The 17,683-nt window shown below is 38.8% G+C and overlaps 1 protein-coding gene and 1 pseudogene across 1 annotated transcript; one reads left to right on the forward strand and one right to left on the reverse strand.

Moving 5' to 3' along the window:
* Positions 1 to 4,762: 4,762 nt before the first annotated feature.
* Positions 4,763 to 6,628, reverse strand: LOC134759863 (endogenous retrovirus group K member 104 Rec protein-like). The gene is made up of 2 exons (XM_063714826.1): positions 6,368 to 6,628; positions 4,763 to 4,872 (listed from the first exon to the last, which is right to left on the reverse strand). Exons 1-2 carry the CDS (start codon positions 6,626 to 6,628, stop codon positions 4,816 to 4,818), a joined length of 318 nt encoding a protein of 105 aa, XP_063570896.1. The 3' UTR covers positions 4,763 to 4,815.
* Positions 6,629 to 12,760: 6,132 nt separating this feature from the next.
* On the forward strand, positions 12,761 to 13,577 carry LOC134759917 (large ribosomal subunit protein uL23-like; annotated as a pseudogene).
* Positions 13,578 to 17,683: the final 4,106 nt, after the last annotated feature.

Consider the following 17,683-nt stretch of genomic DNA (forward strand, 5'->3'; position numbering starts at 1 on the left):
TAAGATCCCCATTGCTATAGAAAAGAGAAAAAGCATGGTGAATAGAACTGTATTTCTTGGCGATTTCACCTGAAAAATTCACATGTTATTTCTTCTCACCTCCATCGGCAAAAAAAAAAAAAAAAAAAAAAAAAAAAAAAAAAAAAAGTCATGTGCCATGCAAAAATTTAAGTAGTTGGGATGGAACAGTCAGAATGCATTCATAAAAAATGAACTGAAAATATCTGGAGAACAGCACCAATGACTCTCTTGAATCCCAACATGCATCCCTAACAACCCAGTGCTGTTACCCTCCAAACTTTTTATGTCTTGCAAAGTATTAGAACTTCCTATCTGAAGCCATACCACTCAGAGAGACTGCAAAATACATAATGATATCTCCTTTAGGATGTCCTTAGAGAATTCAAGGAAAAGAAGTTAAATAATTTAAAAGTGCTTTTGGGTACAACTATTTACCACTAGAGGGTAAGATTAGAGATATAAAGATAATAATAGGGTTAGGATTAGGGTCAGCCTCAGAGTCAGGGCCAGAAGTATGGTTACAAGTGGGGTCATGGTCAGGGTCGAGATCAAAGTCAGGGTCAAAGTAAGGGTCAGAATTAGGGACCAGGGTAGGGATCAGGGTTTAGGGTCAGGGTCAAATTCTGGGGACAGGGTTATGGTTAGGATTAGAACCAGAGGTTAGGACCCACCTGAGGAGAGGCCATGGCTTTGGAGCCCCTGGTAGCATGTCCACAGTGAAGACCAGAGTTTCATTTTCCTCAAGACTGACCTGGGGAGACGTGGCTGCAGGCCATTGAGGAAGGTGAGGCAAAAGCTTCCTGTCTGCTCCCTGTGTGCTGAGGAGGGAGCTCTGCCATGGGCTTTACTTTCACACGTTATATTCTACAAGTCTTGTTTTACAAAAGCATCCCTTCCTTGAGGCTTTGGCTGCTCATCGTCATAGCATGCTATAACATTTTGTAAGATTTGGGTTTGCTTCTGGGGAGAGATCTTGGTGTAGAGAAAGAAGAAATGCTTAGAGCCACCCTCAGGACTCTAAGCATGGGATGAAAGCTGGGGATGGGCAGAGGCTGGAGGAAGCATGTGCACCCCCTGCAAACACTTTAATTCGTGTTTTAATTACTCATTTTTCTTACAGTGTTAAAGTAGTAAAAACAGTATTGAAAAATTGAAAAGTAGGCATATTAAATCTTGCAACATTATTTAAGTTTAAATATATTATTTGTACCTCATCAACATTATTTTGTTGAGAAAGTCTAAGGTTAATTGGCAGTATATTTGTAATAGCAGATAGAATAATGTCTGTTTTATAAACATTGACATCCTACATTACATGTGTGAACCCTGAAAATCTGAGACAGGTCTCAGATTTCTTAGAAAGTTTATTTTGCCAAGCTTGAGGATGCTTGCCCTTGATGCCTCCTCAGGAGGTCCTGACAACATGGGCCCAAGGTGGTCGGGGCACAACTTGGTTTTGTACACTTTAGGGAGACATGAGACATCAATCAATATGTGAGAGATGTACATTGGTTCAGTCCAGAAAGGTGAGACAATTTGAAGAGAAGGCCAGACATGGGCCTTCCAGGTCATAGGTAGGTAAGAGACAAATGGTTTCATTCTTTTGAGTTGCCAATTACGCTCTCCAGATGAGGCACTCAGATATGCATTTATCTCGGTGAGAAGACGAGTGACTTTGGATAGAATGGGAGGCAGGATTGCCCTCAGCAGCTCCCAGCTTGACTTTTCCCTTTAGCTTAGTGATTTTGGGCCCCCAAGATTGATTTTCCTTTCACAAGGTGTAACATGTTTTCCTATGAGCATTAATTATTCATTGTGTATTTTATTGCACAAATAAGGCACAGATTTAAAAAAAATCATCAACTTCGTGACTATATAGACATAATTACATAGAAGTTCAACTAAATTTGGAAACATTCCAGAGTTTGGGTTTCCAATAATTCTTTGTGATTAATTCTTTAAAAGGTAAAGTATTTTTTCCCCATAAAACACAGCAACATTTAAAATCACCCGTAGAATGTCCTGCCATTTTTGTTTTTCTAGTTTCCTCATTTTCTGCAAAGCCTCGCTGAGGAAATTGACTTTGAATATCCTTTTACACTCTTCTGTTTTAGAAAGCATTGTGGTAAAACATTGAATCATCATGGTCATAAGTTCTGTTCACATTCTTTTTTTCTTTGAATATTTTTTCCCAGTGGCCAATATTTGATTCTGTTGTATTATGGCTAAAAGGTAGACATGGCAACAAAATAAAGACAAGAAGTCTTTGGAGTAAGTGATCCCATCACAATGAATCAATTTGCCATTTTGAAAATATTTAGCCATGAATTGAAACAGAGTCTGTAAGGTTATTTTTTTTCCTTGTCTAAGGTGAACAGCATTTTAGAGAATGAATCCAGGACAGAACCACAGCACAAGAGAAAAATATGATAATTAAGTTTAAACATATGTGTTACTACTGTAATAGAAAACAGGTAAAGAACATTTGTTTTGATTTATATACCACTCTGCACTGTTTAATATTTTGTGTCATAAATGCTCTTATTTAAAAAACAGGACTAGTTAACAATGTCAATTACTAGTAATTCACAGTATAAATAATTAAACAAGGAAGCGTTCAAAAATATAACAATGTTTTAAATAAAGTTTTATTTTACATCCTTTTTTTTACTTACACAGAAATTACCAAAAAAAAAGCAGAGATTTCCCATGTAGCTGCAACCTAGTTTCCTCTCTTATTAACATCTTCTATCAGTGTGTCTCACATGGCTTATTAATATCTTACATAATTTGTCACAGTTAATGAACCAATACTGATAGACTATTATTAACTAAAGTTCACATTTCATTTGGATTCCCTTAGTTCTGTCTTACTCTGACCCAGGATCCCATCCAGGATCCCACATGACATGAAGTCATCACGTAGGCTCTTCCTGGCTGTGACAGTGTATCAGGCTTTCCATCTCATGATGACCTTGATAGTACTCAGGAGGATTGGTCAGGCATTTTGTAGAATGTCCCCCATTGTCACTTCATGTTCTCAAGGTGAACTGTCACCTTTGATGTTCACTTGGATCATTTGGCAGAGCTACTGTTTGTCAGGTTTCTTCACTGTGAAGTTATTTTTCTTCCTTGTCCATACTGCATGTATTCTTTTGGAGCAAGTCACTATGCAGAGCCTCACTCCTTACGGAGTGAGGAGTTGGCTCCACCTTCTTGATGGCTGAGTGTCTACATCAATTATTTGAAATTCTTTTGCAAAGGAGATTTCTATGCAACTCCATTTGCTTATTCACATATGTATGCAAATACAGACACCTAGATAATTACTTTATGCTTTAGTTATTATTCAACACTGCAGCATTATGTTGCACAATTCATTCCTGTGTTGGCCATTGGTAGCTGTTTTTATTGGCTCTTATTTTTCTTTCTTTGATATATGTAAAAATTTTTTAGTACTTACTTACTTTCTGATACTTCAAGATTATCCTGGCTCCTATATTTACTGTCCCAGTTCTAGTATCAGACATTTCTTCAAAGAGCCTGATTCCTTTCAGAATGGTAGGAAAACTTACATCTGGCTGCCGAATGAGCACATTGTATCTTGTCCCTCATTAGCAATGCTAGGAAGTATATGTGTGTATCTAACCTACCTACACACACCTAATTATAAAGGTTTCTAGGTGGAACTGTATGTGTCTATATTAAACTAAACATAAGTTTACATTTGAAGGTGTGGCCTGCCCCTCCACACCTGTGGGTATATCTCATCAGGTGGGACGAGAGACTGAGAAAATAAATAAGACACAGAGACAAAATATAGAGAAAGAAAAGTGGGCCCAGGGAACCGGTGCTCAGCATACCAAGGACCTGCACCAGCACTGGTCTCTGAGTTCCCTCAGTTTTTATTGATTATTATTTTCATTATCTCAGCAAGAGGAATGTGGTAGGAGAGCAGGGTGATAATAAGGAGAAGGTCAGCAAAGAAACGTGTGAGCAAAAGAAACTATGTCATAATTTTAAGTTCAAGGGGAGGTACTATGCCTGGATATGCACATAGGCCAGATTTATGTTTCTCTCCACCCAAACATCTCCATGGAGTAAAGAATAACAAGGCAGCATTACTGCAAACATGTCTCGCCTCCCACCATAGGGCGGTTTTTCTCCTATCTCAGAATTGAACAAATGTACAATCGGGTTTTATACCAAGACATTCAGTTCCCAGGGGCAGGCAGGAGACAGTGGCCTTCCTCTATCTCAACTGCAAGAGGCCTTCCTCTTTTACTAATCCACCTCAGCACAGACCCTTTATGGGTGTTGGGCTGGGGGACGGTCAAGTCTTTCTCATCCCACGAGGCCATATTTCAGACTATCATATGGGGAGAAACTTGGACAATACCCCGCTTTCCAGGGCAGAGGTCCCTGAGGCTTTTCGCAGTGCATTGTGTCCCTGGTTTATTGAGACTAGAGGATGGCGATGACTTTTACCAAGCATACTGCCTGTAAACATTATGTTAGCAAGGCATATCCTGCAGAGCCCTAGATCCCTTAAACCTTGATTCCATATAACACATGTCTTTGTGAGCTCAAAGTTGGGGCAAAGTGGCTGGGGCAAAGTGGCTGGGGCAAAGTTACAAATTAACAACATCTCAGCAAAACAATTGTTCAAGGTACAGGTCAAAATGGAATTTCTTATGTCTTCCCTTTCTACATAGACACAGTAACAGTCTGATCTCTCTTACTTTCTTTTCCCTACATATCCCCCTTTTCTTTTTGACAAAACCACCATCATCATCATGGCCTGTTCTCGCTGGTCGCTGTCTCTCTGGAGCTGCTGGATACACCTGTAGACTAACAACAGAGAGAACAGACATACAAGGATTAATACAAAATTTGCAATAGTGGATCTTCCAATGGTTTTAACCCAAGTGATGGGGGTTAAGATGTGTGAGGCTATCAACAGCTTTTACCATTGCCTCAGTTTCTGGTACCAGATTGAATTGGGCTTTTGATGCCTCAAAAATTTGTCCTTTTAATTTTGAAATATCTAAAGTAAGATTATCTTCTCTTCCTTGTAGATGGCGTCTAACCATGTCTCAGTGATGTTCAGATTCATTATAGGCTCGAGGTGTAATACAAGAATCTGATGTATTCCAGTCACAATGTAACTGAAAAAGATATTCCAAGTTCATGAGCCTATCTCCCATCCAAATGACAGTTTGTCTAAGGTCATTAATTTGGTTTGCCAATTTTTGATCTATTTGGGTCTGAGAATTCCACAATTTTGAGGAATTCTTTTGCCAATTATTCACATATTCTGCAGTTTGAACAGAGGAGTGTAAAGCAATTCCAGCCACTGCAGCAGTAGCTGTGACTGCAATAAGACCCGTACTCACTGCAATCAAAGTAAAAATGAATCTTTTGGATCTATTTAGAACTCATTTTAATACTTCTGTTAAAATATGACGGATGGGGAAGCCTCCCACAGTCAGTCCATGGACACAGGGATCCACACGTCCTCTCTTGCCCTCACCAGCAGAATACGGTGTTGCCAATCAAAAGTTGAATCAATGCAAGTAAACAATCTACAATTTTCACAGGTTATAGTTTGGGAATCTGGTTTAATAACTATGTTGCCTACATCCAGCATATAAGGGGATTTTACATACCCCATTTCCATGGATAGAGTGATTCTAACCTGCTATAAACCTGGTTCAGCCTTTCAGTTAAATCACTATCATAGGCCAGATTAATGGGCCAGATGGATGGGACCTGTGAATATGATTGAGTCTGGCCCATACAATTATGATATAATTGGCCTCGAGGGGCCCAGTCTGTAATAGTTCTGAATTCATTGTTTTGTAGTACCACTGCTGTATCAGCCACACATTCTTCCCAAACTAAGACTTCCGGGCTTTTTGATTCTTTGGGAATTTCCTTGGGGCAAGGCTTCCCCTTAGGCCTAGATTGTAATGATCTTTGATAAGAAGGGTCCTGTAAATTATTTATCTGTGGCCCCAGTGACATTCCACTTACCATGTGATAATGTACTGGTAGCACTGACAGTAGGTACTTCTACCAACCAATTTTGGGTTGTAGGCATTAAGCGTCCTGGTGCTTTCCCCAGGCAAATAGGAGGATAATGATACGCAAAGGAAATTCCTTCTTCTTCAGGTTGGGCAGGGCCACGGTCATCTGTGGGGCCTGGTACTCATGGACTATTATTAACATATAATTCAATAGAATTATCCATCCAAGTCACTGCCCGAATTAAGGGTGGGAAAGGCACATATGTCCAGTAGGTATAATTAGCTGCAGCTACTCTTGCAGACATAGGGAGACTTACCACCGTTGATACAGTCATTAAAGCTGCAAGCAGCATATTCTCTGGAGTTTGTGTTACCCTTGTGTTCTTCAGGCTTTTTTCAGCTATCTGTGTCAACTTCTTTAGTTGGGCCCAGGTCAGCGGCTCTGCTTTCTTGGTGGATGGCAACTTCATCTGTTCTTCTGATGTCACCATTTTGTTCACCTGGTGAGCCAATGATGCTCGATTGCGGGTTTTCTGTCTCTGTGGAGGCACTTTTCTTTGCATCTCTGATGGGTTCATTGTAGAACTTTAAATGGCTAGTGGGTATCCAAACAGGAAGCTGATTTTCTCCTGGTGAAACACAAGCAAAACCTCTCCCGCATGTTATCACCTTACCTATTTCCCATGTCTTATTTTTTATGTCTTCCCACCAAATCAGTTTTCCCTCATGTGGGCTGTTCTTTTTACCAGTAAAATGTTGTTCTGCAGAAGTAGTGGTCTGATTTCTATAAATGTTTTTAAAAATTAAAGTATAGAGTGCTAGATTAAGTTGCATCTAGGAAGTGTTATACTCCTTACTCTCTTTTTCCTTTTTTTGTTAAACCAATTGAGCTTTGAGTGTTCTATTAATTCTTTCAATTATGGCCTGTCCTTGGGGATTATAAGGGATTCCTGTTGTATGTGTAATTTTCCACTGATTTAAGAATTTTTGAAATGCTTTACTACAGTATCCTGGCCTGTTATCTGTTTTAATTTTTTCTGGAACTCCCATGACAGCAAAACAAGATAAAAAATGTCTTTTAACATGGGAAGTACTTTGTCCTGTCTGGCAGGTTGCCCATATGAAATGTGAATAAGTATCAACTGTCACATGGACAAATGACAATTTTCCAAATGAAGGTACATGCGTGACATCCATTTGCCATAATGCATTAGGACATAAACCTCTGGGATTAACTCCTGCCTCCTGAGTGGGCAGGTGTAGGACTTGACACTGAGTACAATGTTGTACAATATTTTTTTGCCTGTTTCCATGTGATATTAAATTTATTTTTTAATCCTGTTGCATTTACATGAGTCAAGGCATGAAGTTCTTGTGCTTCCATGAAGGCAGATGATACTAGCAAGTCAGTTTGTTCATTTGCCTTAGTTAAAGGCCCTGATAAATTAGTATGTGCTCAAATATGAGTAATATAAAATGGGAAATTTCTTTTTCTTACAGTTTGTTGTAACAAATTAAACAGCTGATTCAACTGATGATCCATACTATATTTGATTAGGGCTGTCTCAATATCCTTTGTAACCTGTACTACATATGCAGAATCTGAAACAATGTTAATAGGCTGATTAAAATCTTGTAACACTGAAATGACAGCAACCAACTCTGCTCTTTGAGCTGAGTGATATTGAGTTTCAATGACTCATTCTTTTGGCCCGGTGTAAGCCACTTTTCCATTGCTGGAACCATCAATAAACACCGTCAGAGTATTTTCTAAAGGTTTATGTCTGGTAATTTTAGGTAAAATCCAAGTCGCCAATTTTAAGAACTGGAAGATTTTTGTTTTTGGGTAATGATTATCAATAATTCCCACAAAATCAGCAAGGCCAATCTGCCATGCAGCAGAATTGATAAAGGCTTGTCTAACCTGTTCCTTGTTTAAAGGAACAATGATTTTATCTGGGTCACTTCCACACAATTGTACTATTCATAGTCTTGCCTGACCAATTAATGTAGCCATTTGATCTAAGTACAATGTAAAAGTCTTAACTGTACTGTGAGGAAGGAATGACCACTCCACAAGATCTGTATTTTGAACAATAATGCCTGTTGGAGAATGTACAGTAAAAAAAAAGTGGCTGGGGCAAAGTGGCTGGGGCAAAGTTACAAATTAACAGCATCTCAGCAAAGCAATTGTTCACGGTACAGGTCAACATGGAATTTCTTATGTCTTCCCTTTCTACATAGACACAGTAACAGTCTGTTCTCTCTTTCTTTTCCCTACAATGTTGATGTCTCCATCTCTGATCTACTATCACATGAATCATTCTAGCGTTCTCACCTTGCCAATTTGTAACCTCCCAATTCAACAGTGAGAGACCTGGTTCCTACCATCTGTGACTTATGTAAGTCATTGTTTTATTCCAGATACAGATACTGTGGTTTTACAATTGTTCACAATTGCTTCTTTCTGTTGGAAAGAACTTTATAAAATGGAATCCAGTGATGACGTATAGTTCATTTGCCTTCAGCCTACAGATTCTATTCATTTTCAAAGTGACTTAGGTCAACACCATTTTCCCTACACCTTCAGTGAATTTTTACCTACATTTGTGTCTTAGTCCATTTTGTGTTTCTGTAACAGAATACCTGAGGCTGGGTAATTTATAAGTAAAAAAGGTTCATTCGGCTCACAGTACTGGTGAGTGGAATGTTTGAGATTGGGCAGTTGCATGTGGTGGGGCCTCAGTCTTTTTCACCTCATGGTGGAAAGTGGAAGGGGAGCAAGGGGTACACCGGAGATCACATAGCAAAAGTGAAAGCAAAGGGAAGCCAAGGAAGCCAGACTCTTTTTAACTACCTACTCCTGCAGGAATTAATCCATTCCTGTGTGAGCAGAACTCACTCACCCCCATGGGAGTACAATAATCTATTCATGAGGGATCCATCACCACGACCCAAACACCTTCCACGAGGCCCCACCGCCCCACACTGACACAGTGGGGGTCAGATTTCAACGTGAGTTTTTGCGAGGACAAACCACATCCAAACCATAGTAATTTGTAGCATAGTTATATTCTTTTTTACATGATGTATTCTGTCCTGGGATACTCCACATCCTGAGTAATTTTATTTAATTTGAACAGAGTTTGATTTAACCATTTGGCTGTAAAATTCTGTGTATTTTGACAAATGCAATGTGGCAGGTATCCCACTATTAAAGTATCATATGGAATGCCTCAAACCCCCACCCCATGGAGCCAATGGCTTCCCGTCTGTGTAGTTTGCCTTCTCCAGTGTCTCATTAAATGAGGTCACACTGTGTGTATCCTCCTCAGACTGTTTTCTTTCACTTAGCAATGTGCATGCAAGATTCACTCATGTCTTTGTGTGAGTTGATAGCTTGTTCCTTTCTATGGCTAAATAGTATTCCGTTATATGAATGTACCACAATTTGGTTATGCATTTTGGGGAGCAAAGTCTTCCTCTTCTAACTTTGTTGCAGGGTTGGAGACCTTCAAATTAACTGACAATAGATACATTAGTAGAAGAGACAATACTTGGCTTCTTGATCCCCAAGTATCATTGTGGGACAAAATGCAGCAGATGGCAGGATCCAGTTTACAAAGAGGTAAAAATAGCCCAGAAACAAGAAACAAGACTAGAATCTGATAACTCACAATGGCTATAGTTTTCCTCTAAAAATTTTTTTTGAGACAGGGTCTGGCTCTGTCGCCGAGGCTGGAGTGCAAAGGTGCAATCTCAGCTCACTGCAACCTCTACCTCCTGGGTGCAAGTTATCCTCCCTCCTCAGCCTCCTGATTAGCTGGGACTACAGGCACATGTCATCATGCCCATCTAATTTTTGTATTTTTGGTAGAGACGAGGTTTCACCATGTTGCCCAGGCTGGTCTTGAACTCCTGGCCTACCAAAGTGCTGGAATTATAGGCATGTGTTGCCATGCCTGGCCATGTTATAGTTTTCCATTGAAACATAAAATATCTCTCTGTAGTAACCATCATTTTTGATCATAATCAAAGTAAGACTATTCTTGTTTTAAAAATAAGTCTAGTTTTGTTAGATTTTGCTTGATTTTTTATGTAAGTGCAGCAAGAACAGGAGATGACCACATAGGTGCTTTCAAGTTTCTTTGCTGGAAGTTTTCGTACAGAATCTCTGATTTGACTTTTAAAAGCCTTATTCAGGCTAAAAGCCAAGCTAAGAACATACTATCAAATTTCAGCTGCAGTCCTTATAGCTTTGTGTGAATTCCTCTCTTCTTGAAGCCGCCCAAATATCCCTAATTTCCTGGGCCTACCAGGAAATGACCTTCTTTACTAACCTGTAAGGCTGTGAACCCTGTAATCTAGGTATCAGGCTGGCTTTGCTCAGAGTGCTGTTGGGAATGAAGTTTTTGGTGTTCAAAAAAAAAAAAAAGAATTAATGTGGGAACAAATGATCTCTTAGCAAGGCGAGCTTTACTTTCTGTAGAAAGGGTGCTACTCAATAGCTGTCCAGCCACAAGAGCACACCAAACAAAGGAGACAGAGTCACTTATAACCTGATGTGTCTACCCTACTGCTGTGTCCAGTTTCCATTGGCTGGAATAGGACCTCACATTTTACACTTTACCCAATTGGCTATTAGTTTAAAACTTTCTTAATTAGGTAAGGGGAATAGAACAAAGAAAGAAAAGGAAGTTGCCCAGGGATAGTTAAGGAAGCATCTCCAAATAAGGAATGGCATGCTCTATGGGCTGGTGCTTGTCTAGTTCTGTCCAGGCATGCTTGAGCAAGCTAGGACAACTGATTTGGAATACACACACACACACATATATATAAATAGTGGATAGCAATCTTATAGTAAGAAATTGTGACTTTATAATCTTTGAAGAACTTTCCCATTTCTCACAGTGCTTTGTAAGCATTGTCTCCATAAAAGTCAACCTTACTTCCTTAAAATTGCTGGTCATAACTGATCTTAGGTACAATTCCTAAATATGATATTCCAGTAAAAACCTTGATAATATAACCAAAATTTCCAATTATGTCCGTTATAAGGTAAACAGATTCTTATTGGACTTTTGCTAACAACTATATCATCGTGAAAATATGAGTATTCAGTAAGGATTTCAAAATTCTGGAAAAATCATGCAGAAAAAAAGATAAATGCCTTGTTTCTGTTTACAAAAGTATAATCTACTAAATTGTTGTAAGTTACAGTTAGATTAAGAGAAAGAGGTTTCTTAAATCCAGAAACTAGAACGTTAAAGAACCAGCAATGCTCCAAAAAGCTATAAAATTACAATCAATTTTCATCAGTTCATTCAGTGCCATGTAATCAATTCCAGTCTTTTTGGATCTTGGGTTAGCAGTGTCATGAACCCATCAATTTCTCAACCAGACTTCTGGAGATCTTCACCGAGTCAAATGCATGGTCTTAAAGTTGTTTAAGCAATATCATCAGAAGCCTATAACCAGGTACCTGTCATAGTCTTTTCCGTGAGTCTCAGAGGGAGTCCTGTGTTGGAGACGAGGATTCTGACCTGTAGCTGATTGCAGGAGCTTTCAGGAAAGCATCAGGGGGAAATAATATCTAAATGACAAAGAGTATGAAATGGCTGTGATGAAAGATCTGATGAGAGTTCATTATACCACAACTGACAAGGATATTCGATTTTTTCTGTGGCATGCAACATTTATTTATTTATTTATTTATTTATTTATTTATTTACTTAGAGACAGAGTCTCACTCTATCGCCCAGGCTGGAGTGCAGTGGCGCGATCTCTGCTCACTGCAAGCTCCGTCTCTTGGGTTCACGCCATTCTCCTGCCTTAGCCTCCTGAGTAGCTGGGACTACAGGTGCCTGCCACCACGCCCGGCTAATTTTTTGTATTTTTAGTAGAGATGGGGATTCACCATGTTAGCCAGGATGGTCTTGATCTCCTGACCTTGTGATCCACCCGCCTCGGCCTCCCAAAGTGCTGGGATTACAGGCGTGAGCCACTGTACCCGGCACAACATTTAAAATAATAATTGGAATTACGACTCATTACTCTATACTGACACATAGCATGGATAAGGAGGACATTGACAAATTTTCAGGAATTTTATATAATTTCTGAAAACATAACATTTTACCCATACAAATATAATACAGAGAAGGTTAGGTATCTCTTTTTGTTTGTATCTTTTGTATGGGTTTCCTTATAAAAAATACAACCTACTTTACTTGCAAAACATGCCCTACTTTTCTTGCATGCTTTATAATTTTAATACTTAGTAATCTTTTATTTTAGTATTATAATTTATTTTAGTATTTGAGTATTTTATTTTAGTATTTTATTTTAGTATGATAATTTTAATACTTAGTAATCTTTTATTTTCCAGAGAAAACTAGAAAGTAGACAGTTATAAACTGTCACATATTAGCACACTATAGTAGGTTAGAAAATGTATGAGTATACTATCTCCCAACACCTAGAGGGATGTGTTTCCTCATAGTACAATTTCTCAGTGTGGCAGACAAAAACATGTTTATTAAGGGGTCAAAATATTTTTAGTCTCTCTGTAAAAATAGGAAGCCAAAAGTATATAAACTTGAATTATTTATGTTCAGTAATTACTGTTTTAGTATTGTATCTTATTTATAAATGGTCTAGATATTTAATGCAAATATTTCACTTACTTAGCTTAACTTTAAGGTTAAAAATTACCAAAAGTATTTTGGAAACTACTATTAGGCAGATTTACTGTAAACAAATTATTTTTGAAATAATGTTTTTTGCTTTTCACAAGATGGCACCCAAAGCGAAGGAAGCTCCTGCTCCTCCTAAAGCTGAAGCCAAAGCAAAGGCTCTAAAGGCCAAGAAGGGAGTGTTGTTGAAAGGTGTCCACAGCCACACACAAAAAAGGAGATCCGCATGTCACTCACCTTCAGGCAGCCCAAGACACTGCCACTCCGGAGGCAGCCCAAATATCCTCAGAAGAGCACCCCCAGGAGAAACAAGCTTGACCACTAAGCTATCATCAAGTTTCCACTGACTGCTGAGTCAGCCATGAAGAAGATAGAAGAAAACAACATGCTTGTGTTCATTGTGGATGTTAAAGCCAACAAGCACCAGATCAAACAGGCTGTGAAGAAGCTCTATGAGAGTGATGTGGCCAAGGTCACCACCCTGATTTGTCCTTATAAACAGAAGAAGGCATATGTTCGACTGGCTCCTGATTATGATGTTTTGGATGTTGCAACAAAATTGGGATCATCTAAACTGAGTCCAGCTGGCTCACTCTAAATATATGTGTATCTTTTCACCATAAAAAAGTAATGTTTTTCATAAGAATGACAACTTAATTAGAATCAAATCTATAAGCTTTAAGATTTTATGTTTCTAGTAAGTATAATATTAGCTTATTTGACTAGAACTCAAGCAGAATAGGAATTTATGTTTGTTTTATATTCAATAGTGATAACTTTGAAGACATAGTTGTTTTATTACACCAAAAATATTATATTAATCTTATTTAACTAAGTTTTATCCAAATCGTGTTAACTTAAAAAACATTTGATCAATTCCTATATTTCTAGGAGTTTGGTGAATATTTGTTTATAAATGCTTATTTTTTTCCAAGCCAAGTTAGAATAGAGCACTTTTAGAGGATTTTATAAATGGATTTTGCAATGCTATCTGTAGTTAAGAAAATATCACATATACATAACATACATTAATAGACATACAAACACAAATAGAGATTTCATAGCTTTCATCCTGAAATTTCAGCCATGAATCAGGCATAAATATTCTGATGGTTAATTTTAGACATCTACGTGATTGGATTAAGAGACACACATAGCTGGTAAAACACAATTTCTGGGCATATCTGTGAGGGTGTTTCTGGAAGACACTGAGATAACCCCAACACAATGTGGATGGGCACTGATATAGTTTGGCTGTGTCCCCACCCAGATCTCATCTTGAATTGTAGTTCCTATAATCCCTACATGTCGTGGGAGGGACCTGATGGGAGGTGATTGAATCATGGTGGTGGTTACTGTCATGCTGTTCTCATGATAGTGAGTGAGTTCTCATGATCTGATGGTTTTATAGGGGCTTTTCCCATTTGGCTCAGCACTTCTCCTTGTTGCTGCCATGAAAAGGACGTCTTTGCTTCCCCTTCTGCCATGATTGTGAGGCCCCTCCTGCCATGTGGAACTGCCAGCCCATTAAACCTCTTTGTTCTTTAAAAATTGCTCAGACTCAGGTATTTCTTCATAGCTGTATAAAAATGGATGAATACAGGCACCATCCAATTGGTTGAGAGCCCAGATAGAACAACAAGGAAGAGGAAAGGTGAATTATCTTCTGAAATGGAAACATCCTTCTTCTCCTGCCCTTGACATCAGAACCTCAGGGTCTCCGACCTTTGGCCTCAGAATCAGAGTTCCACCATTGGCTTCCCTGATTCTGAGTCCTTTGTATCTGGAGTGAGCCATGCTACCAGCTTTCCTGGTTCTCCAACTTGGAGACAGGCTATTGTGGAACTTCTCAGCCTCCATAATTATGTGAACCAATTCCCCTAATGAATCTTCTCTCATATCTGTCTACATATATCCTATTGATTCTGCCTTTCTGGAGTACCCTAATGTGATTACTATAAGTACAAAATTCACTAGTTTATATAGAAGACTTGGTTTCTGTCTTTGCCCCATTTTATATTTGTATTATAACTGTGTATCTGGAAAATGGAACAAGTTTTTTTCTTCTTCATATGAAGGCTAAAGCTTTTTTCTCATGAATATTTTTGGAGATTTTTAAGATTTTCTTTTGTTTTGACATACTATCTTATGAAGCCTGAGAAATAAATTTTTTTCTATTCTATTTTTTAGCCCCAGGTGCTTGCTTTTGCAGATTCTTGAGCACACTTAAAGCCTCCAAGGCATGGAGGAGAGTGCCTAAAATTTCAGTGATTATAGGGGGTTGAGAGACTCAATTGGGAAAGGAAAGGTCTAAAAGGAGGCAATTTGGAAGATAAAAATTTTCTCAAAGGGGCCATTAAAGTTGTAAATAATTCTTACTAAAGTAATGCAAACAGGAAAGGAAGTAGAATTAGTTCCATATTGGTGGAACAGAGTCAGCAGAGGTTTGAGAAGGAAGAATTTAGTCAACCGAGAAGTTCTCATGAAAGGAGCAAGATCAAGATCAGAGAGACACCTTGAAACAAAAAGCCAGGAATAACTTTCAACCCAAGAGGAGAACAGAGAGGCCTCAAAACGAAAGCTAGGATAAGAAACTTGTAGCCCAAGAGTTAACTTCCAGACAAAGAGGCCTGAGATTCCAACCCAGCTTCAGAGAGTACTCACTCAAAATGTTACTCAAACTGTAGGCTTTTTAATGACTTAGCTATGCATGCAAAAGGCATTCCCTAAGGTGGCACAGAAGATGGAGCCCCCATATCCCAAGATAGACAAGGAGAAAAAAGACCCCTGTTGCCAGAGCCAGTGGGCAAATGCAACAGAAAAGGAGACAGGGGTCCTAACGGGATGAGATCCTTTCAGATTTAGGCTTATACAAATTCCTGAGAACTGGCAGATTGACAGCCATAAATGGGGTACCAACATTTCTACTCATTGGATTACAAGTTCTCAGGCATCCAAAATGTTGAACAAAATGACAATTTCTAGGGCTTCTGTGGGAGAGTATGGAAAGGTCTTTTTGAACTTTTTAATGCTGTCAGCGGAAGAATGATGAGGTTCATAAATTTGGAAAGGAGACATTTCTTCATTTTTATGTTTTCTTTTCTTGAGACAGAGTTTCACTCTTGTTGCCCAGGCTGGAGTGCAATGGCGTGATCTTGGCTCACTGCAACCTCCACTTCCTGGGTTCAAGTGATTCTCCTGCCTCAGCTTCCTGATTATCTGGGATTACAGGTGCCCACCACCACACCTGGCTAATTTTTTGTATTTTTAGTGGAGACAGGGTTTCATCATGTTGGCCAGGCTGGTCTGAAACTCCTGACCTCAGGTGATCCACCCGCCTCGGCCTCCCAAAGTGCTGGGATTACAGGCATGAGCCACCACACCCAGTGAGAGATTTATTTCCTAAAAAGGGTTGCAGCCTGCAGGATTGTCCTTCTGACAGGCTGGGAAGCATAGCCTCCAGCCAGAAGCCAGAAACAGATGCTTCAAGGAGGAGGTAAAGGAAATAGTAATTTATGCTGAGTGGAAAGGCCAAATATATTTATTTAATAAGCTCTAGGAGGAGTCATGAATATTTATGGCAGGAGAAATGCACGTATTCGCAATTGAGTTTCTTGCTTCTTCATGGGTCCCATGTACAAAAAATGGCAGTGTTAGCATGATCCCAGGGTGGAGTTTTCAGCCATCTGACATTAAAAGGTGAAGCAGAGGACATGAAAACTCGCTGTGTGCATCCTCTATATGCTGGCCAGAACCTCTCCGTCATGGGTGGTCTCTTATCAGGCAAAAAAGGAGAGGTTGATATCAGTGGTGGAGCCTTTGAAAGGGCTGGTTTCTGTCAAATCCTTAGGGAAGAAAGCCTCAGCATGGTTAGCAAAGGAGGGGGTATAACGATGTGTATCTGACCCCCATCATCCCATCCTAGCAAAGCTGAAAACTCAGTTTTGAAAGTTACTCTGGGGTCCCCTCCGCCAAGAGTGGGTCTGTTCAGTCAGTTGGGAGCTCAGGATTTCACTTTCATTTATCAATGCTAATGGGAAAGAGTACGCTGTCTTCATGGCAGCTGAATTTATGAGAAACTCCTTGGATGGGGTTAATGGCAGCTGTATTTTTCTGGGAGCTCTGCTTTAATTGGATAAAGTAAGTTCTGGTAAGATTTCTTTCTTTATCTTCAGTATCTCAAATATTTTCATTTAAATAATCTTCATAACAACTTTTGATGTCTGAGTGGATTCCCACACAGTCATCTATTGTAAGACTTTCTGATTCCTTTTTTTTCCTTTGGTCATTATGAATAGGGCTTCTGTAAATAATTGTATGGTAGCTTTTGTTTGGAAATAACATCAAAGTAGTTGTCAAAATACTTAGGAATGTGATTTTTGGATTGTAAGGTGAAAAGAATTCTTGTTTTTCCTCCAGCAATTTGTCATTTTTTAGAGTTTAGCAGTTCTAAGAGATCTAGAGCAGCTGTGCTATCTCATTGTGGTGTTCAGTTCTCTAGTATGTTGAGCATCTTTTTGTATGTTTACTTGCCATCTGTAGATCTTCTTTGGTGAGGTGTCTGTTCAGATCTGTGTGCATTTTTAATTGGGCTATTTAACTTATTGTTTAGTTTTAACAATTTTTTCTATATTTTGAATATAAATTCTCAGATCTGTATTTTGCAAGTATTTTCTTCAATATGTGGCTTGTCTTTTTGTTCTCTTAACAAGGTCTCTTCCAGAGTATAAACTTTAAATATTAAGAAATCCACATTGTCATTTCTTCTGTGTATATCAACCTTTTGTGTCGTTTGTTAAAATTCATTACCAAACCCAAAGGCACATAGCTTTTCCTCTATAGTTTCTTTTAGAAATGGTATAGTTTTGCATTTTTAGTGTAAGGATGGTTTTGAGTGATTATTTGTGTAAGTTGTAAAGTTTTCATCTACATGCATAT

Source organism: Pongo abelii, chromosome 14, assembly GCF_028885655.2.
Source record: "Pongo abelii isolate AG06213 chromosome 14, NHGRI_mPonAbe1-v2.0_pri, whole genome shotgun sequence".
NCBI classification, from domain to species: domain Eukaryota; kingdom Metazoa; phylum Chordata; class Mammalia; order Primates; family Hominidae; genus Pongo; species Pongo abelii.